The sequence below is a fragment of the Sciurus carolinensis genome, chromosome 6 (genome assembly GCF_902686445.1).
Source record: "Sciurus carolinensis chromosome 6, mSciCar1.2, whole genome shotgun sequence".
Classification (NCBI taxonomy): Eukaryota; Metazoa; Chordata; class Mammalia; order Rodentia; family Sciuridae; genus Sciurus; species Sciurus carolinensis.
This window is the reverse complement of record NC_062218.1, coordinates 129,640,082-129,661,994: the sequence shown is the minus strand read 5'-3', so window position 1 is coordinate 129,661,994 and position 21,913 is coordinate 129,640,082. Positions and strand designations below refer to the sequence as shown.

The 21,913-nt window shown below is 50.5% G+C and overlaps 2 protein-coding genes across 2 annotated transcripts in view; both read right to left on the bottom strand.

The window, feature by feature from the left end:
- Positions 1-503: 503 nt before the first annotated feature.
- On the bottom strand, positions 504-6,037 carry Ddx41 (DEAD-box helicase 41). The gene is made up of 17 exons (XM_047555822.1): positions 5,907-6,037; positions 5,704-5,814; positions 5,203-5,362; positions 5,033-5,107; positions 4,843-4,903; positions 4,585-4,721; positions 4,122-4,194; positions 3,825-3,978; positions 3,611-3,747; positions 2,594-2,756; positions 2,233-2,364; positions 1,915-1,986; positions 1,697-1,793; positions 1,411-1,560; positions 1,237-1,308; positions 1,013-1,123; positions 504-846 (listed from the first exon to the last, which is right to left on the bottom strand). Exons 1-17 carry the CDS (start codon positions 5,931-5,933, stop codon positions 710-712), a joined length of 1,869 nt encoding a protein of 622 aa, XP_047411778.1. The 5' UTR covers positions 5,934-6,037; the 3' UTR covers positions 504-709.
- Positions 6,038-8,488: 2,451 nt separating this feature from the next.
- The window catches only part of Fam193b (family with sequence similarity 193 member B), a 31,094-nt gene continuing 17,669 nt past the window's right edge, over positions 8,489-21,913 (bottom strand). Inside the window, 6 exon segments of the mRNA XM_047555549.1 lie at positions 8,489-8,900; positions 11,125-11,222; positions 12,057-12,132; positions 12,285-13,305; positions 19,249-19,488; positions 20,394-20,595. Coding sequence (XP_047411505.1) covers positions 11,126-11,222; positions 12,057-12,132; positions 12,285-13,305; positions 19,249-19,488; positions 20,394-20,595 — 1,636 coding nt within the window. The 3' untranslated portion in view covers positions 8,489-8,900; position 11,125.

The window sequence follows — 21,913 nt, the reverse complement described above, 5'->3', positions numbered from 1 at the left end:
GAATAGAAGTGTTCTTGTTTTTTTTTTTTTTTTCCTCTTTTTGTGGTGCTGAAGATTGAACCCAGGGCCTTGTGCTTGTGAGGCAAGCACTCTAGCAACCGAGCCATATCCCCAGTCCCTGGAACTGAGTGTTTTTGACAGGTAGTATGCACAGGCAGGCAGGGGCTGAGTCAGGAAGAAGCCTCCCAAGGGGGTTCCAGAAGCCCCCAGAGCATCGTGCAATTGACAGAAAGAGAGAGGCTGACAGTTAAGCCAGCCAAGGGGATCAGATGCCCAGCTGTTTCCCCCTGGACCCTTTGTGAGTCACAGTCCTCCATACTCCTGAGCACTCCTGATCACTGGCTGACATCTCCTTCTATAGCCAACAGCAGAGTGGGTGCTGGGAGTGGGAGTAGGAGATGCTGACACCCTGCCTCAGAGGGCTGCTGGAGGCTGAAGGGCAAGGCCTGTCCAGGTATCAGAGGGCTGACGGTGGAGACACAGAGGCAGGGCTGGGGCTGAGATAGAGGCGGTTTGTGCTTTAATGGCAGCTGAAGGGAAGGAAAACAAAAATAATAATTCTGGGGTGGATGGTGTACAAGGAACAGCCCAGGCCAGCTGGGCCAAGGATGCTGGCTTCTTGTCCATGGGGCTGGTGTGTGTGTGCAGATAGGGTGGCTGGAGTCCTGGAACTGAGGCCTCTTGGAGAGAAGGAGGGAAGACAGACGGCTCAGAAGTCCATGGAGCTGTGGGCCAGGTAGTCCTTGCGGCCAATGTTGCTGACCTGCTTGGTCTGCATGGCCTCAAGTTTGGGGCAGTCAGTGATCCGATGGCCCAGGCCCCCACAGAAGGCACAGCCACGTTCTCCTGGAGGGATGACGAAGGGTCAGCAAAGTCACAGGGCCTGGATTCAGGCCCTGGACCTTGTTCCACCTCCCAATTAAGTTCCCCCAGTTCACCAATATCTAGTACAGATTTGTTTCACGGTGTTCTGCCCCCGACCCCAGAGAACTTGCGCCTGCTCAGCATTCACCTCCAATGTCCAGCATGGACTCGTCCCCGGGGTGCAGCACTTGTAGCACAGGTGGCACCTTCTGCTTGGCCTCCAGCAGCAGGGCCTTGAGATCCATCAGTACTGACTCATCTAGGGGGAAAGAGGAAACATCACGCACTACCCTGGGTTCTGTAGCAGGAACCTGGGTAGCCACAGGTGGAGGACCTGGGGGACAGCTGAGTTGGCTCTGGTGACAGACTCACCACAGGCCTTGTTAATGAAGGTCGTAGCAATGCCTGTGTTCCCTGAGCGCCCTGTGCGGCCGATTCGGTGCACTGAAAAGAGAAGGACAGAGCCTCTAGCTCAGTGCTCCAGGGCTGAGGACCTGGGCTGGTCCTTCTGTCTAGCCCACAGCCCTTGTCTTTCAAGTTCCTCACCGTAGTTCTCAATTTCCTCAGGCATGTCGTAATTGATGACATGCTGGATAGCAGGGAAGTCCAGGCCTTTGGAGGCCACATCTGTGGCCACCAGGACATCCTTCTTGCCCTCCCGGAATGCCTCAATGGCTTTGGTTCGTTCCTCCTGGTCTAGGGAGGGGTCAGATAGCAGCGGTCAGAGTTATGGTAGGAGTTTTGGGAGTAGGAGCAGGAAGGTCAGGCAGGGGAAGGGATTAGGTGAAGGGCTATAGCAGAAGGGTCATGCTAATGCATGCACTGCCCTGACCTTTGCCTCCATGGATGGCAACAGCCTCAACTCCCTTGAGCAGCAGATACTCATGGATGGCGTCCACATCAGCCTTCTTCTCTGCAAAGATGAGCACCTATCCAGGAAAGCCAGCTCTAGTCACAGGGGGTTCTTCCAACCTTACCCCAGTATGCTGTCCCTACTACCCTCTTCCTTGTCCTGGAACTCTGGCACTATCCTGGATTGGCTGCACTCACAGGAGGGGGAGTCTTCTGCAGGCACTCAAGCAGGTACACCATCTTGGCCTCTTCCTTCACGTATTCCACCTCCTGCCACACAGAGGCCAGGTCAGGTGATTTCAAGGTTAGGCTCACCAGCCATGGCCCTGCCACAGAAGGTTGAGTCCTTAAATCTAAGCTAGGAGGTAACCAGATACCTTTGCCACCAAGGGTTGGTACCCCTAACTAAAGGGCGAGGGGTTCCAATCAAACAAGAAGTGAACCCCTTGCTCCCATCAGTTTTACCAGATCCAACCCTCATGAGTGAAAGACTGCCCACCAGGAATGCCTACTCACCTGAATGACATCCAGGCTGGCAGCCCCAGCACGCCCCACATTGATGGTAACAGGCTTGACCAGGGCACTTTTGGCAAAGTTCTGAATCTTTTTTGGCATGGTAGCACTGAAGAGTAGAGTCTGCCGCTGGCCCTGAGGAAGGGTAGAGGCTGGGGCTGAGGGCAGGCAGGGCTGGGTGGGGATGGGACAAGGATGTGTGGGGGATAGGTTCTGGGGATACATAGCAGCTAGGACACAGTCCCCCTGAAGTAGGAGCAGAAGACAGGGCAGTGCAGGGGCTCAGGGCCCTCTGTAATTGAATGTGGTACGCACGGGGAGAGGGGCAGTATAGGAGTACCCTGGAAAGGCATTGGGGAGGCACCTTGAAGTAGGAAAAGATAGTGCGGATGTCGCCCTCAAAACCCATATCAATCATGCGATCAGCTTCATCCAGGGCCAGGTAGCGACAGATGTCTAGGCTGACCATCTTCTTCTGCAGCAAATCCATGAGGCGCCCAGGGGTGGCCACCATCATATGTACACCACTGAGGACCAAGGAAAGACTCTGAGGTTGGGGCCACCTGCCTATCACCTACCAAGAGATAGCATCCTGCATCTGTTCTGCTCTATGATTTCTTTCCTGTCTCTCCTCCCCTATCCTTTCCTTGTTATCCCCCATATCCTGTCCTAAGTACATACAGCATATAAGAAGTGTATGCAGCCTTCTGGTCAGCATTTGGCCTGAGACCCCACCCTCTTTCTCTTGGGTCACTCCTCTAGCTCCAGGAAAGCTATACTGAAACCCTGCAGAGGCTTCACTCCAGGCTCCCACAGCCCCTTTGGGGGCCTTGCTTGGCTTACCTCCCTTTACCGACTTCATCTTTTCTGTGCCTGCATCTTCCCTGAGCCTGAAAATGTCTCAGAATAGGAATGGGGTCTGGCCCATTGGTGACCCCAAGGCCTGGTTCATGGCATCTGGCCCTGTCTACTGTGGACTGTACTGTGTGGAAAGGACATGGGTGCCACTGGGATCCAGCCCTGCTCTAGTGCCTCAGTCTTCTTGGTTGACTATAATGAATAACCCTGACTTTTCTAGATACCTCTGACATCCACTTCTGTTTTCTGCCTGAACTGCCTCTCTTCAAAATTCAAATATCACCATCTCTGCAAAGCTTTCTCTGACCTTCTACCTCCAAGAAGCCTAGGGAAGGTAGGCCATTCCATTTGCCATCTGTACCTGGCCATATCTCTGTCTCACCACAACCCACCTCCCATAAGACTTAGGGGTCCTTAAGAGCTGGGCTCACAGGAGGCCTTTTTGAGGGTCTATGAAATGGCTAAATTAAGCTTCTCTGGAGACTCTGGGGAGGCTTTGTGGGGTAGGGGTGCCTATACATACTGTCGGATCGTTTCCATCTGCTCTTTGACAGACATGCCCCCGATGCAGAGAGCACAGCGCAGGAGAGGTGAGCTGTCCTCCTGCAGGAGACGGCAGTAATATTCCAGGATGCCATGGGTTTGCCGGGCCAGTTCCCGCTGTAGGCACAAGGACAAGGCTGGCACCAGAAGGTGGTCCCAGTCTCTACCCTGCCCTCCAGGCCAGCCTGTCTTACCGAGGGGCAGATGATGAGTCCATAGGGCCCCTCACGCTTAGAGAAAGGCAATCGCTTCTCTTGTTCCAGGCAGAACATGATGACAGGCAGTGTGAATACCAACGTCTTGCCTGATCCCGTGAAGGCAATGCCAATCATGTCCCGGCCCGAGAGACTGTAAGAGAAGATAGCCTCAGGGCCAGGCCCAGCAGAAAATAGCAACTACTTCTCCAGTCAGACACCTGGTCATTGCTTCTCCTCACTGTTCTCCCTGTCACTGTTCTTCTCAGGGACCCCAGGTCCATGGTCCATACTCACATGGTAGGGATACCTTGGATCTGAATAGGTGTTGGGTGGAGGATGCCTTTTTTCTTTAGGCCTCGCAGGATGGCTGTGGGAAACAAGTGCTTTATCAGAGTCCTAGAGCCTGTAAGATTAGCACTTCCCCACAAATTGCAAGAGATGAAACAGGCTCAGGGGGAGAAAGGAGGGGAAGAAAGAGAGACTTGTCCAATGATCATGGGCTTGCTAGAGTTAGTACTCACACCCACAGCTGTCTAAGCCCAATAGCACTTTCCCAATGAAACTCTGTAACAACAGAGGATAGAGAATATGTACAGTTGGGGCAACTGAAAAATAAGCCTAAAGATACCCCTTCTCAAATCTCTCCATTCCCTCTGTCTGGACTCACCGCTGACACTGCTGAGCTCAGTGGAGGCTAAGACACACCTCACAGAGGCTTGATTACAAAAGTGTAGTGTTCCTCCCTATTCCCAGATACCTGCAGGAAACTTCATTTCCTTGAAGCTCTTGATAGGTGGTGGGATACCATCTCCTTCCACCAGGATGTGATACTTCTTTCGAACACGCTCATGCCGCTCTTCAGACATGCTCAGGACATAACGGGGTGGTGTCCAACTGTGGGTGGGTAGTAGGGTTCAAGAGAGGCCCTGGGAACAGCTGGCCTTGGGGTGTCACTGCTAGTCTCAGTCACACACCATTTTAAGTAGGGGCAACTGAACAGACTGGAAAAACATACCTGGTTTTGATTGGGTCATCATATGTGATGCCCTTGGCCATCTCCTTCACTGACATCAAGGCTGAGAAGACAGACATAACTCAGGGCTGGCTCCTGCTTCCCAGAGGCCAGATCCTATGAGATATTAAATGCCTGGGGTTGCAGGAAGATGGTTCAGTTCACCTCCTCATTGTCCTAGCTACAATCATACCTCGGCCTTCAGCCACACTCTCCAGAATCTTTTCTTCTTCTTTTAGCTGCTTCTCCTTGGCAGATTCCTTGCGGGCTAAGAAAAGAACCCAAAGATGTCAGGATATACACAAACGTAATGCACTAGGCTTGGTTTCTACCCTCCTATTCAGTCATTGTTGCCCAATCTACCTTCAGCCTTCTCTTTGAGGTGCTGATGCTGATCCAGGAGGCTGACATTGGACTGAGGACCCAGCGGGATGTCATCCTCATCTCCTCGGGGCTCACTGCTGCTGTCCTGCTGCTCCTCCTCTGCAGTTCCCTTGCGTCTTCGCTGCAGTAGCTTCTGGAGCTGAGGATCCACCAGTGTCTCTCAGAGTCCAGTCCAAGACGGGGTGTGTGTGTGTGTGTGTGTGTGTGTGTGTGTGTGTGTGTTGGGAGTGGTGGTGGTGGCATTGGTCTCTGGGGAAACTGCATCAGGATCCGGGCTTTTGGGTACGGGTACTGAACCGGGAGGCGCAGAACTGCTCTACTCCTAAGGGTTAGGGTCCTTCGTTTGCCTCGGGGTCATTCTCTCGTGTACGGAAACTTAGTTCTCATATCACCCCGGTTCCTCCTGGAGGCCAGCGCCACCTCCAGTCCCCTGAAACCAGTGGTCACGCCCCCATTCCTCCTCCGACCCTCGTCCCTCACCAGTAGCTGTCGGCGCTGTCGCAGCGGCACATAGGGGACGTAGTCCTCGTCATCCTCATCCTCATCCTCGGAGCGGCTTCCTCTAGCGGTTGCGTCGTCGGGGCGGGCGCGCTACAGATACACGCCAGTCAGACCCGAAACCCCGCATCGCCCCCACCTTCAGTCCCGCTCCCCACCCGCGTGGGCCCCAGCCTCGTTCCCACCTTCCGCTCGGGTTCCGACTCCTCCATCCTTTGTCGCACGCATGCGTGCCACGGCGAAACCACGCCTCATCTTTGAGCGAGATCCAATCCGATGTGAAGAAGCGGACGTCGGCGCCTAGCAACGGCCTTGGAGAGCCGGATCGCGCAGAGGGACAAATTTCCTCTTTAGGTGGGGGCCTACGCAACTGTTGACTGGGCCTAAGGCAAAAGCGTCAGGTACGGCGTTGTGGAACGCTGGAGGACTTGGAGCATGCGCAAAGGTTCAAACCCATCCCGAGAGACTCAAAGAGTGGAGACCGCTGAGCCCGAGGGGAGAAGGGCTGCTTGCCAGGTGCCTGGCCGCACCTAAAGCATGACGCCATTAGTACGTCCAGCCAGCGAACATTAAGCCCTCTAGTGACCGGGAGCTCCCAGATCTGGCAAGCTGGGATCCAGTGTGTCCGCCGGAGCAGGGTGGGGCTTGCGGAATAAATGACCAGAAACACCCACAGCCGCTCTGACTGGTGTCCTCATCTGTGAAAGTCAACACCTTGAGTGGTGAGGGATAAATAAAATCCTGATGACAGTGGTTTTTAACTGAGGCCTTGTGTATATGTAAATGATGATTATTGTAAATGCTTAATAGAGGTCAGAGTGACTAACTGCCTGAGAAACTAGATGACTTAGAGCAAAGACTGGATTTGAGTTTCCAGGGGAGTGTGAAAATCTCATTGCAGGGAGTGGAAAAAAGAGGCTTCCTGAGCAAGAGCGCAGCAGGAATAAAGTTCTGGTGCTGTGCAAGTATGTGCTTCAGGGAACAAAGAGTTCACCATGGCAGGTGAAAGGCGTGGGTAGCTAGGGATATAGTGGGAAAAGGATGCTGGGCTCAAATGATGCAGGGCAGCGAACTTTAGGAGTTATAAATTCAAATTCATTGGGGACTTGTAAAGAGGAATGACATGGTGCTGTTCTCTCGTATGTTTAATATGAGTAAATGCTGGACACTGTGCATGCAAGACATATACTTGGCATATGAGATGTTTTGGATTAGTTGAGAAGACAGAAAATCAAAGGATGTGGATAAATAAGAGTTTATGAAGGAAGATAATTTGGGATGAGGGAAACATGAGCAAAATAATGTTGGGAGTCCGACAGGTAGTAGGCCTAACTAGAGACTGCATGGGTGGGAGTGATTGCTGGAGTCAGGCATGGAGGCACAAGAGATTCTGAATGCCATTCACATAAGCCCTTCTCTGTAGGCAAATGGACTATTTGACCGGATCCACATTTTTGACATGATGGAGCAGCATTTTGGAGAGCTGTACCAATTCAACTTTAAGGCAGAGCTTGGTGCAAGAATGGCAGGGAGAGGAACACAAATAAATATAAGAGAAAGGTTTCACAGGGAAGTGTTCACACTTCCTCAGAGACTGGAACAGATCAGGGACCAGGAACTGCCTGCCTGTGGCCAAATGCTTCTCTAGAAAACACATTCAGAAGGGCTCGGTGGTGCATGCCTGAAATCCCAGCAGCTCGGGAGGCTGAGGCAGGAGGATATTGAGTTCAAAGTCAGCCTCAGCAAAAGCAAGGTGATAAGCAACTCAGTGAGACCCTGTCTCTGATTAAAATACAAAATAGGGCTGGGATGTGGCTCAGTGATTGAGTGTCCCTGAGTTCAATCCCCGGTACCACCCCGCACCCACCAACTCAAAAAACAAAAACAAAAAAACCCCGCATTCACTCAGTATCACGGTGGGGCTCAATCTGGGCGTGGAGAGTGGAGGTTGTGGTTTCTGGTCCTGCTCCTAAAGCTCCATAGAGCCCTCTTAGCAGCTATAGAACTCACCTCTAGACATGGAACACCCCACATAAGCTCAAGTTAAGAGGTGGTTTTAGTAAAGAGAATTACTTTGGAGGCAGGGAGTCTGGACATAAATGCATATGAGGCATTTTTAACATATACACATTTAAATCTGAATTTCCAAACCATTTCCATTTGGGGATGAGACAGGTTGCTTGACTTTACAGACTGGTTCATTATCTCCTTAACTCTCAAGTCCTTAGGCTACATGTCCTATTCCCTCTGGGAAATCAGATCTAATTTATAAAAAAATCATTTTACCCTCTACTTCCTCTGACTACATTAAGGCAGTGTAAGGAACCTCAACTTGCCAGGCTATAGGGCACTGTCCATAAAGGCCCAGGACCTTTCTTAGACCCTTGGATGCACACAGATCACATCTAACTTGCTTCAAATCACCCATGTTGCAAAGGGGGAAGCTGAGACATAAAGCTGGGAGGGGCTGCTTCAGGCTCACATACCAGAGTCCCTTCAGTAGGAGGAAAGGGCCCCAGAGTTATGTAGGCCTGTGCTCAGTCTTGCTTGGCCAGAGTTCAGTGGACTCACTGTGCTCATCTATTAAATGGACTAACTGTCCCACTTAGGATAGCTTTGAAAAATTCTAAGGATTTAATAGAAACTATGCCAAACTGCTGACAATGGTACCTGCTCCATAAGATTAGTTACTAAGGTGATAGCACGCTTCTGAATATATTTGTCACCCCACTCCTCACCCAGACCAGAAAACACCATCTACATCAACTCTGTGTCCAAATGTTGCTTTATCTTTCAGCATGAAAGATCTTCACAGTATCAAAAGTAAAGAATTGAAAAAAATAAAATAAAATAAAAACAAAGAAAAACAAAAAACAAAAAACTGAACACAAAGAGAGCAGTATTGGGCCAGCAGTACCATCAGCCCCTGGCCCACAGCACAGGCCAGCCCAGTCCCCAGATTCTGAGTGTGGAGGCTGCATAGCACCAGGAAGTGGCTCTGCTGAGGTCCTGAGGGGCCCCAGCACAGCACAGCATCCATTCAGCGTTTGGTTGGTCCAGGATGGCAGGAGCAGGGCAGGTCAGGACAGGTGGGCAGGGTATGTGGAAGGAAAAACTGTAGACCTTCAGCTGGCAGTCGGGAGCTCAGGATGCCCTGAAGCAGCTTGACCTAGGCAGAGCTGAGAAAGAATAGAGAGCAGGATCACAGTGAGAACAGAGCACACCTGATTTCTCTATGCTGACTCTGGGTCCCTATGGAGGTAAAAGCAAGGGGTTCTTATTTTTGTTACCTAGGCTGAAAATGCTGAACAGATTTCCTTGGATCACATCTAGCAGAGGAAGAAGGTTAAAACCCTGTTGGTGGGTAAGAAAGAAGCCCAGTCCTGGGGTTCTGGCAATTTGAGGGACAGTTTCTGAGGATCCTGCTACAGAATCCCCTTCTGGGCCAGGGCTAAGTAACCAAGCTACTGGTTATCTGCTCTCCCACTGGCAGGTACTAGAGAAGGCCAGCTCTGTACTCATACTCCTGCCTTAGGCTCTAGGGACACAGCCTGGGTTAGGTTCCAAGTCCATGCCAGCACTGCTTTCTCATGCATGGGGCTCCAATCCTGCCTAGAGGATGTTTTATAAGAGATCAGCCACAATGGGAGAAGATGGTTGGATATGGCTTCCTGAATAACAGTGGAATTTGGCTTATGGGAGATGTGACCCTTTTTTGCTTAGTAGGAACAACAGATAAAGTGCCTGGGTCTCTGCTACTCCTGGTTCTGTGGAGGTAGAAGAGAGGCAGGAAAACACCTAAAACCTGAAAGATGCTCCTAGGGTGTAGATATCTTGTGGATCAGGAAGCCCAGCCACCCCAGCAGAGAATGGCTAAGGGGAGTCTAAAAAAGACAGTCCTGATGTAGAGACATCACAATGACACTGGGAGCACAGCCCCAAAGGCTGCTCAGGCTCTCCAGGCTGTCCCTAGGGAGCTGAGGAAGCAGGAAGCCTGCTCCTTCAGCCCAGAGAGCTGTCCTGGCACTGGAAAGAGGAGAACAGGGACAAGTGGGGATCTTGGGGGTGGAGGTTGGTGTCCCTGAGCTCAGCCCACCTACCTCAGCTTCCCACTGCCTTGAGGGCAAGTGTATAGTTGCTAGCAAGAAAAGGACTAACACCAGGGACACAACTCAGGGTTAAGACAGGGAAGTACACAACTGCCCCAAGCCCAGCACTAAGGCGTGCCTGCTAGTTGCCCCTTTTCTGCACTAAGGTTCCCAGACAATGCCTTCTCCAGTCTTCTGTACCCAGTCTAAGAATATCATCCAATGTCAATATTTCAGACAAACCAGATATGGTGGTATATACCTATAATCCCAGAGATGTAGGAGGCTGAGGTGTGAGGATTGCAATTTAAGGCCAGCCTCAGCAACTTTTAGCAAGACCCTTAGCAATTTAGTGAGACTCTGTTTAAAAGTTAAAAATAGCTGGGTACGGTGGCACATGCCTATAATCGCAGTGGCTTGTAAGGCTGAGTCAGGAGAATTCCAAGTTCAAAGCCAACTTTGGTAAAAGTGAGGCACCAAGCAACTCAGTGAGACCCTGTCTCTAAATAAAATACAAAAAGGGCTGGGGATGTGCTCAGTGGTCAAGTACCCCTGAGTTCAATCCCTGATACCAAAAAAAAAAAAAGACTGGAGATGAAGCTCAGTGGTAAAGTGTCCTGGGTTTAATCCCAATATGAAAAATTAAAAAAATTAAAAATTAAAATTAAAAAAATAGACAAAAGGAACTGTGCAGGTGGCTGGAAAGAAGGCCAGAGCCATCTTGAGGCTGGGTCTCTTCTTTCTGGAGGCAGTGTGGTTACTATCTTCCTCAGGGAACTTGTCCCACAACAAAATTCTCCACACTTGGAGAATCTACAAAGCCTTGTTCTCACTCATTCTGCCCTTCACTGCTCCCTTGAGGCTGGCTGTTTTCACACTGCTTTAGTTGGAAGTTATTCTTGTAGTCTGCATTGAGGAACCAGGCTAAACAAGTGGGATTCAAATCCAAGAACTGACTGTATAAGAAGCAAGGACATCCCCATGGGTCTGCAGCTGCTTTGGCACTTGAGAGACAGCTGGTAGGCCTTGGTGGTGATAGTCCAGGGATGGCAGTCAATGAAGGGGCCCTGTAGGAGGAGCACCTGGCCAGAAAGGTGTGGTGGAAAAAGAGGCCTGGAGTAAGTGGCTGCAGGAAAAGAGGTGGGGTCTAGACTTTTGGACACTGTAAACTGGCTGTGTGGGGTTATTGTAGAGGTACAGGGGCCAGGACCAACAAACCCAAAATACAAACCCCTTGCCTAGGGCAGAGAATGGTTTGGCATGGCACATAAGGTGGCAGAGAGCAGGGGATGCAAGTAACACCTGGGGTCTCTACCTCACTGAGCTGTGCTGGGAGCAGTTTTCTTGAGGCTAAAGTTGGTCCAATTCACAGCAACTTTCTGACGAGTTTGCTTTGCTGAATCCAAACAGAACCTGTTGGGAGATAGGAAGAAGCACATCAGAGATTCCCTCCCCTCCTCACTGGATCCCTTTTCCAGACACTAGGTGTTCCACTCACTAAGAGACCACTTGGTGCAACACAACCTCTGTGCTCCCAAGAGTCAGGGTCTGACAGGCATAGGAGCTTTGCTGGTTCAAGAATCATGAGGCCAAGGGGACAGGAAGACAACCCGAGATATGAGTTCCTTCCTTACCTCATATTTCACTCTCTAGCTGTACTAGGCTGGCTTCTATTCCTCAAAGTATGTTTGCTTCTCTCACCCTGAGACCTTGGTACACCCTGGCCACACTGTCAGATACCTTCTTGCTTTCCCTGGCCAACTCACTCTTAATTTTCAGGTTTCAGCTTGGGTGTCACCTCTCCTAGGAAGGCTTCCTGGCCTGCTTCTGCCCTTCAGCTCTATCCTCTTCCCATCCCATAGTCCCATCATGACCTTACATCTCTAATAGCACTGATCACTGTGCTGTATACTTCTGGACCTCTCCCTGTGTAGATTGACCCCAGATCCCAGCCCAGGCATAGTACAGGAAATACAAGTGAATAAATAAAGTGAACAAAAGCTGGAAAAAGCTTAGATTTAGGTGCCTGATGTGCTGCTTCCTCCCCATGCCTTGCATCTTCCCAGATGTTCCATTCTAAAAAGTGGCTCCCTGGGTTCCAACAGACTGGCTAAGTGGCAGGGCCTGGAGGAGTGAGGTACCCCAAAGGGCCAGGGAGTAGGCCTTTCTGAGGTTCAAGATGAAACGTGGGACCTGGGTGTGCAGGGGCTCCCTTGCAAAGTGGGAGAGTTGGGAGCCCACGCCTACCTCTTGAAGTACTCCACCTCGCGGTCAGTCTCATCCATCTCCACCCCATCCATGTCCTTGGGCAGGAACACATCGTCTAGGAAGACAGAGCCAGGAGGGCTCAGTGCCCATGGCCAAGCCTCTGGGGTCATGTTCTGGGGGGCAGCGTTGCCCATACATCAGGACTGCCCTCCACCCTGTGGCCTGGTTGGGGTGGGGGGCCAGCCATTTGGTTCCTGGTGCACTCACCCAACGAGGAGGCTGACTTCTCCTGCTTGTTGCGGCTCCGGCGGCTGCGGCTCTTGCCCTGGGGCAAGCTCTGTGGCCTTGATGGGCCTGGGGGTTGTACAAACTCCGGTTCCAGAGAACGTGCCTTGATCTCACCTGGCCAGTTCCGCCAGGAGTTGCCCTTCTCCTTGTCAGTTTTGGGGCTGTCAGCCCAACCTGGTACTGGCCGGCTCCCACAGTTGCCCTCTCCAGCCTCAACACAACTGCCTGTATTAGGAAGCTCTGGGGCCTTGCCTGGCTGCTTGGGACCAGACATCTGGCTCTTGGCACTAGGAGCCTCTATGTTGGCTGGAGGCTGGGAGGCCAGGTTCACCTCGCTCTTCTTGGCCTGACTGCCCTGTTTCTTGCCTTTCCGTGGCTTCCCACTTGTGGCCACAGGCTCAGGCAGTTCCTGCTTGCAACTGGGGACTTCCTTTGAGCTTGAATCCTCAGAACTAGGGTTGCCTGGTTTGGGTGTCTTGACCCAGATCACCCGGGACAGGTTGGGCACGGTGTTGAGTCTCCTCACTAGCCCATTCTCAGGGATGATACCAGGAGGGGGGCCCCTCACCTCTGTCCATGGTGGATGGGGGCCTCTCATTTCTGCCCATGGTGGGGCTGGCTCACCTGGTGCTTGTAACGTGTGGCTCTGGGGGGAACCCAAAGTCAAAGGGGACAGGTCAAGGTTGATGTCAGGCCGTTGCTCTGAGGAGCCATTGAAGTTTGAGGTGGGTAGAGTCTGGGGCTCGGGCTCAGTAGCCCCTTCCTTTGAGAAGCCATTGCTGTCCATGCTGAGCTCACACACGCTGAAGCTGGCACGAATGGAGTCTTTGACAGTGTTCTTGATTTCCTGCAGACGGCTGCTCAGGAAGCTGTTGACCCGATCCAGTTCCTGGTCAGGCCATTCCAAGAGCCTTTCCCTGGCAGGCCTTGGCTCCTGGCTTCCAGAAACACGATTTGCCTGCTTCAGAGCTTCTGCTGCCAATTGGGCCTTCTCTTTTTCCTGCCAATACAAGAGCCAGTTTCAGCAGAGGTCTGTCAGCTGCCAGACACAATATGACACCTGACACATCAGTCTGGGGCCCAGTTTTGCCATTAACTTGCTGGAGGCAGAGCCTCACAATCCTGACCTGCTCCCCAACCCTGAAGGAATGAAGGTGAAATGTAATCAGGCAGGTTTGCCCTCCCCAGAGAGTAGGGTTTTTATGGTTTGTTCATACCAAGCCCTCTTTTGGTCCTAGAACCTAAGAAGGCTAGGATTCAAAGGGCCAGGTTCTGCTTCCCACGTCTGAGTTGTATGTGCACTTGAGCAATTCATACACTTACCAGTTGGGTCCCTGTGAACTCATCAAAATGGGGACAGTAATTCTGGAGTGAAGACCAAAATGGGGATTCATGTGAGGAACATGGCTGCTGGAGAGGCAGTCTCTCCAATTCTGCAGGTGGCAGGGGAAAAGTCTTATTATGCAGTCTTAAAGGAAGGAAGATGTGGGTGCTGTGAGGCTGTCACAGGAGATGTGACTGCTCTGGGTGGCTGGGAATGCATGTGCCCTCTTGATGTTATGTCTGAGTGCTCTTCCCATAGCAATGCCTCTCACCATTCAGTTGGCCTCAGGTCACTGAAGCCGCACTCCAAGTGTGCCCACTGGCATAGAGAGATTAGCCATACCAGGCCCTGGTATCAAGATACAAAAGCAGTCCCTCAGCCCAGGGAGGCTCTGAGAAGCTGGGCATTGCCAATAGGCTTTGAGAGACTCTGATCTGGAGAATGGTAATCAATCTGTTGGCTATCACTCCCATTTCAACGCATCACCAGGCAAATAAGGCCTTTAGAGGGAGACAGGAAATAGGAGACAAGTAGGAGAACCCTTGGGAAGGATGTGGTGGTAGAGTCCCTGGTGCTGGATGACTCCCACCACCTTAGGTATTTTTAGTTGATTTGGGAATAAAGGGGGAGAAACAGAAAAAAAAAAATGAGAAAAAAGGAGAGCTTGCCACCACCTTAGAGTCAAATTAAAAGTGGTTGACCCTGTGACCTCGTAAACAGGCATTTATTCTCTCATTTCTTTTGAACACTGGCTCTATGACTGACTAAGGTCAGCTATTCCTGGGGGACCTTGGACAAATTGCTTATGCTCTCTGAACCTTAATTTTCCAGCTTACGACTTAGGGAGAAAAAGTGCCTCTACTACACAGGGTTGCTCTGAGGATGGCCAGAAGTCTGTGCCAAGTCCCTTCCCCATGTGCTAATAAGGCTTACCTTGGTAGTGGGGGCTCAAGTGAGCAACAGTGTAGCCTGAAGAAGCATTTCTAGCTGTGTGTGGGGTTTAGAGACCATAAGGATGGCCAAGGGCCCGGAGGTCCTTTCCCCTCACTCCTTCCCTACACCAGCCCAGCTTTGCTCTTAGTTGTTATAGACTGAAAATTCCATGGAAGATTTCATTCAGAGAAAAATACTTTTGCTGCTGAACCAAAATGTTTGAAAGGTACTGGTGTGGAGGGAATGCACTAGCACCACATACACTCTGATACTAATAGGAGAAAGCACAGAAATGCACATCTTTTGCTACATACCAGGAAACTGACTCTTTTAATCTTGATTATTATCCTTGCTGCATGGTGATTTTCAATTTATAGATGAAGAACCTTGACTTTGGGAAGAATATGGAACCTGCTCAAGGTTACATGGCTAGTATAGTGAGAGAGTTTAGATAATACACCAGGAATGATCTTCAGAAGTTGCCATGGCTTTCAATTCCATTTGCCAACCATTTATTGACCATCAACTCTGAGGCAGTGGGCTAGGCTCTGGATGGGCAGTCATGCATGAGACATGGTCTCTGCTTCACTTACTTTAGTCTGCTGGGGGAGAAGATATGTAAACAGGCTGTTTAATTCAGAGCTACAGGGAGATGATGATGCTCCTATCCCAGACTGGGTCATCAGGGAGTGCTTCCTAAAGGAGGCACTGAAGGCTGAGTGAAATCATCCTGGACAAAGAGACAAGTACGTTCTAGACAGAAGGAATAGCAAGCATAAAAGCTGGGAAATGGAAAAGTGTATCATTAGGGAACACAAACCATTCAAAGGTACAGTTGGAGTCTAGATTTTATTTTATTTGGGGGTGAGGGCTGGGGAGGAAGGTCAGAGAGGAAAGGCTGAGAAATGAAGCTAGCAAGTTAAGCAGGCATTGGATCCCAAAGAGCCCTGCAGGCCACACTGGGTTCTGGTTTGAGCCTGAGGACAATGTTCAGCCACTTAAGGCTTTGAAAGTAGAGGTGGTAGGTGGAAAGAAGTGGACTGGTTAGAGCCATTAGGGAAAGCAGCATGGATAGGATATTGGGTAGGGAGAGAATGAGATGCATTGAGAAAACACGGCCAACCACTATGGCTGCTATAGCAGCCTCCACAGACCAAGCGTTCACATGTGCCAGGCACTCTGCCCAACCTTTTCGTGCGTCTCTCCATTTCATCCTCAATAATCTGACTTAGGTTCTCCTGTTATTCTCATTTTATGGATGAAGAAACTGAGGCTTAGAGGTAAGTGATTTGCCCAAGGTCATACAGCAAGTGTGGCAGAGCAGAGCTTCAAACTGAGGTCCAATTGCAAGGCCCACTGCTCTCAGTCAGTATAATGCACTCCTCCAGGATGGCACCCAGGGGTGAGCTTTGTTCAGCAATCAGGGTGGATGGTGGTGCCACTGACTAGAAAATGGAGAAAGATAACAAGCTCAGTTTGAGATATGCTGAGTGTGAGGTGTGGGGGACATCCGTGAGAAGGAGCCCAGTAGCAGTAGGGGATATCAATTTGAAGTGAAGGGAGTATAGTGTAAATTCCATGGCTTCCCTCTCCCAGGGAGATGTGCTCAAGAGGGAGGGCCAGGTGCTCACAAAGGACAGAAAGTGGTCTGAGAGGCAGGTGAGAAAACTGGAGAAGATGGTGTTCCCACTGTTTCTTCGCTAGCCCTGCCTGGCTGAGGGTAGAGGAACCAAAGACAAAATTTAAAAAGGAAAACAAAAAAAATGTCAAAGGTTGCTAAGTGGATGAATATAACTTCGATTTGGCAACAAAGAAGTCAGTGTCACTCTGCCGAGGGGATGGGGAACAGCCTGCAGTGAGCTGACAAAGGGGGAGGTGAAGACAGTAAACACAGACATCTTTTCAAGAAATGGCTTTGATGACAGGAGAGGCTACAAGCTTGAGGAATAGTCTGTTTTGGAATGAGAGCAGTGGGCACAGTGACAGGCAATGGGAACTGGCCCAGAAGAGGCTGCAGCTCCAGAGCAGGTGGCCTGGTGCTAGGTTGAGGGCACAAAAAAGGACCATGTGGGTCTGGGTGAGAAAAGGCTAACTCTTCTCTCACGATAAGGAACAAAGTAAGTTTGCAGGTGGGATGGTCAGTCGACAGAATGCCTGTCCAATGGCTTTTTTCCTTGTTGACATGGGAAGTGGTTATGTACCAAAAACAAGGGGGAGGAGGAGGACCGTGGAGGACCTGGAGGTTGGAGAATGGAGTTCTGACAAAGAGGCCATATGAATAGGTATAAGGTGGAGCAAGGTGACTAGAGAGCTATAGGTGGCTGGCCAGGCAATGTGTGGGCTTAGGCAATGGGAGAACATCTGGCCAGGAGTCACAGACAGATATGGTCATGTACTATTTTTGAGGTGTACAAGGGGAGGGGCAGTTCTTCTGAGTGGGTGTTGACAGAAGGGCAATGGGGCAAGGAATTGAGAGTACTGGCAAGAGTGACTGCATGATGGGTCAGTTCACTTCCTCTTATACCAATACTTATTCAGTTCAAGAGAATGAGTGCTAGACTGGTGTGGGCATAAGAGAAAGGAATAGGTGACAGTCTTCAGTGGAGGAGGTTACAGATGGCGGGACCAGGAATACAGTTTCAAAAGATTAGGGGTTAGTATACAAAGGTGAGAGTCATGGTCTGGAAGTGGGATGGTAAATAGAAAGACACTTGGCTTTACCCATCTCCCAAAGTGAGAGTGAATAAACAGTCATCACAATCTGGTTGCTAGGAAAGCTGGGCTATATTGGACCAGATTGTAGTTAACTCTGGCAGGTGGAGGGACCTCAGGGTGAAGGCTGCTGTCTAAACTGATAATGACAACAATTATCCCTGACCTAACATGGCAACTGCTGCCTGTGGTCCCATCATTTTACATCTGAGGGGGCAGGGATGCTTGGTTTGTGTGTGTTCTGGTCTCTAGGCTGGACCTAGCAGACAGAGGCTGTGCAGTAAGCTTTGGAATGAGTGAAAAGATCATGACAAATGGCAGCTTAGAGAGATGTCCAAGGTGTGGTGGGAGTATAGCAGAATTCCCTCAGGAAGTCTGCAGAGGAGGAAACATCTGAACCAAGCTTGCAGGGACAGCTTATCAAGAAGAAAAAGTGGGTAAATAGCATGAAGAGTAAAGGGGAAGGGCTGTTTGGGCACACAAGTTTATGAGAAGCACACTAGGACTGGAAACTGTTGAGGGTACCCTCTGGGGACCTAACTGGAGACAGCTGCCTTAAGAGGCCACTGTAGCTCACTGAAATCTCTGGCTGGCAACTTTGAATGGGAGCATAAAAATTGCTGGCCATTTTCTGAAGGCAGCAGTGGGACTCCTTAGCTGAATACTTCAGGTTGCAGAAGGATCTTAGTAATTCTTTAGGTTGGAGAAAGATGGAAATCACTTCTGCCTTCCAGAGCGCTAGTGTTGTTTGACCACCCAGGAATAGGAACTAGTTATCAAACCCAAATCCTTTTGATGCTGGGCTTCTGAGTATGGCACTGTGCAGATACAGTTGGGGATAAGTGGGCAAAGAGGTAATGAAGCTGCAGGGAATACGCCATCAAGCTCTGGGACTCACCTGGCAGCAGGGCTGCTCAGGAATAGCTCTCTAGGTTCAATCCTTAGCCCTGAGGACCATTTCATTCCCATTGCTTCAATTACACCTTTGTGTTGGCAACTCCTAACCCTGCACCTCCATCTCCACGCTGATGTTTCTGAATCAGTGTGCCCCAACTGCATTCAGTCTTCTGCAAATGCCATCCTGGCTCAGTGAAAGGCACCACCATCATTCTCCATCAGATCACCAGGCCTGTCACTTCTGCTTCTTTTGCAATCCTCTCTTCTGTTGCAGCCCTGTTCTTAATTATCTCTCCCTTGGCCTGTCTTTTCCTGGCTGGAACATCAAACTCTAGGTTTTCCTGCCTGGAGTATCACCCTTTAATTTACCTTCCATACCCCCACACCACAATTAGAATAAGATCTCAAGCACACTCTTTGATGACAACCCTCCAGTAACATCCCTTCATCTGGAGGCTAAAGTTAAAGCTTATCTTCAGCTGGACCTCTGAGGCCCTCCCTTGCCTCCACTGTGTCTTGCTTCTGTTGTTTTCAGTTTTGGCTTTATCAAGCTGCTCTGGGATGTGCTGTGCCAGCTGCCAGGAGGCCCTCCTGATGTGTGTGTCCTCACTCCCCATGGCTCTGCTCACAAGTCAGCCTCTCGTAAAGCCACTTCCGGGCAAGATGGGAAACTTCCCTCATTCCAGTGTTTGTCACACACAATGTATTTGTCCAGTTTTGTGTATTTCCCCAATGGACTGAGCTTCTCCCAGATGAGAACTTAAATGCATCACACTTTGGCTCCCAGTATTTATAGAAATGTTTGCTGAATGAATAAATGACTGAATGAAGCAAGTTCTTGGCTTGGAGGAATCCAGTGAGCAACTTCTGAGACCAAGAAACATTTTTCCTCCATTCACTTGCCCCCAGACTCTCTGACCCTAATTCCTCCCAAACTCATTCAGACCTTCCCAGAGCAGTGAGCTGTGCCATGGCCTTTGGCAGCTAGCACCATTCATGCCCCAGAAGTCTTGGGGCTCGGGGTGAGGGATTCCTCAGGGAGGATAGGCAGTAGAGCTGAGCTCCCCCCACACCCACCTTCTTTTTCAGCTTGTGCCGGGCCCGCTTGGCGGCCCTGGCGCTGTTGGGGACTTTGGGCTCCGTGCTGTTGATGAATTCCAGCAGCTCATCCACATCTCGGTGGTCCACGGCGGGCTCCCCAGGGATCCCGCCCAGGGCGCCCCCCTTCATGGGCAGCTCCTCTTTCCGCCTGGTCAGCCTTGAGCGGAGCTTCTCCCGGATCTCGGTATAATTCCGACTCGTCGGGGCAGCGGGTGGCTGGGGGAGGGGGAGGTGCTGACATTACACCCTGGGCCTGGGAGGCCCGTAGCACTCCCACCCGCTGGCACCAAGTATGTGGTGAGGAGCGAGACAGCTGTTCTCCCTACCATCAGCCACAGAGGCCAAATGCCTAGGCTTTGAGCCAAGGCAGCCAGGGGTGAAGGGAGTAGGAGGAAACAGGGCAGAGCTGGGCAAGCACGGACTGGGGAGCCAGGCTAGCAGGTTTGAGCCTGGGCTTCATCACTTGAAAGTTGTATGACCTTGGGCGAGTCACTGAGTCTTTGTGAGCCTCAATTTTATCATCTCTAAGATGAGGATAACAGCGCCTAGCTCAAAGGCGACTAGTAGTTGAATTACTTTCATTCCTCCTATCCTCAGCTGCTCTGCCCTAACCAGCAGCCCTTTCCTCTTCACCTTATGAGACTTCTGAACTGCTTTCTCCCCTGTGCAGAGACAGCATGTACTCTGATCTGAGTCTCCTTCCTGGCGCCGTCTGTGCTCACGGCCTGTCCCTCGGCTGGCTGTCACACTTGGGGAACTGAGAGCCTTTTTGCTTCCACTCTGCCTTCATCACGCACAAGCGTTCACTTCTCTGGGATTACACACGTATACATACTCATCAGAATCATAGCTTTCTCTCTGCCATTTCCTTTCCTTTTGCCTAAAGAAAAAAAGTCAATCTTAAGAGAAACCACGAGAAGAGCAAAGGTAGCAAAATGTTAAAAAACCCCAACCTCATAAATGTGCCCTGAAGCTCAAGCGAGCGGATGCAGGCACCAGGACTCACAGGGTCCAAGCGCAGTGATGATCACCATGATGAGGGGTCTCTGGGAAGAGCAGGGTACTCCTTTGCTCACCTTGGCTGGCCCTGAGCCCTGTCCAGCCCAAGCAAGCTCACTCACCGCATTGTGGCCGAAGAACTCACAGTAGCAGCAGTCACAGAACTTCCCATCTCTCTGATGGGTAGAGGACGAAGTGCAAGAGCTTCGCTCAGAGCTGCTATCCTCTTCCTCGCCCAGTCCCTCATCTGCCTCACAGGTCTGGGGCAGCTGGCAGGCCAGGCCACTGTGTGCAAACTTGTGCCCCTTGCACCCAGGTTCCCTGCTGCAAGGGAGGAAGACAGATGAAGAGGTGAGGGAGGGTAATGCAGGAGTTGGCAGCAGGAGCCTAGGGAGGCATCACAACCTGCATCTGCCACATCAACTGTCCTTCATTTGCTATACCTGTGATTCTCACAAGAACTGTCCTTCAAGGTCATCACAAACAAACCTCTGAGGTTTCCCAGTGCCTCCCCTGCCTGTGCCCACTATCCTTCTCAGGGAACCATGTGGACTTTATTCTCCTGTTTATATGTATTACCATAATGGTCTGTTTGCTTATTTGCCTCTTAAGTGTGTAGCAATATCCAGTGTGTAGAACAACAACCTTGCACACAGCAGGTGTTCAGTAACTAGTTGTCTAAACCAAGTACCAAGCTGATGGCTCTCCTTGTAACCCACAGGTAATCAATGAGGTTGTGTTTCCTTCTACTTTCTAAGGTCCTTGTGACCTGAGTGTGGTCTCAGCAGCAGTGAGTGGAGCTGCCTTAAATAAAATTGAGGCAGTACTGAGTTGAGGAAAAGCAAATGTGTCTCCTGGGCCACAAACTAAGAGCTACTGCTTGTGCCTGGTACTGTATATTCAGCATGGCATTTCTTTTTTGGTACTAGGATTGAGGCCAGGAGTGCTCAGCCACTGAGCTACATCTCCAGTTGTTTTTATTTTGAGACAGGATCTTGCTAAGTTGCTGAGGCTGTCTTTGAATTTGCAATCCTCCTGCCTCACTCAGCCTCCTGATCTGCCGGGAGTATTTCATCAAGCCCAATGGGCCTCTTGTATTGTAGAGACTATCCCCAGAGTAAGGATAACACATAGGCTAAACTGAAGTTGGGTCATCAGCAGCTGAAGTGCTGCAGGAACAGGTTGAAGCTCAAGTGGTCAGGGAGCCAAGAGTGAGGTTGAAGCTCCAGGAGCTGTGTGGAGTTTCAGTTCCCAGGGCAGTAGAACACAACCCCTCTCTGCTGCTGAAAAGGACAGGAAAGAATGTAGCAAGGATTTAAAAAGGAGGGTGGGAGGAACTGTTATCAGTGGTGCTTACAGAGGTTTACTCCAAACTGACCACTGTTTATTTGTCACATCAGCAGCAAATTGATTTAGGAAAAACAATGTGCTCCAGTCAATACTGAGAGACCAGCACTTTTATTATTGGTGGTTATAGTGATGTGGAGAGCATTTTTGAAAGGAACTTTTCAGTGCATGTTAAGAACCCTCCTTGGACTGGGGATGTAGCTCAGTTGTAGAGCACTTGTCTAACATGTGCAAGGCTCTGGGTTCAACCCCCAAAAACACCAAAACAAATCAAAACACCCCTCCTCAAAATAAC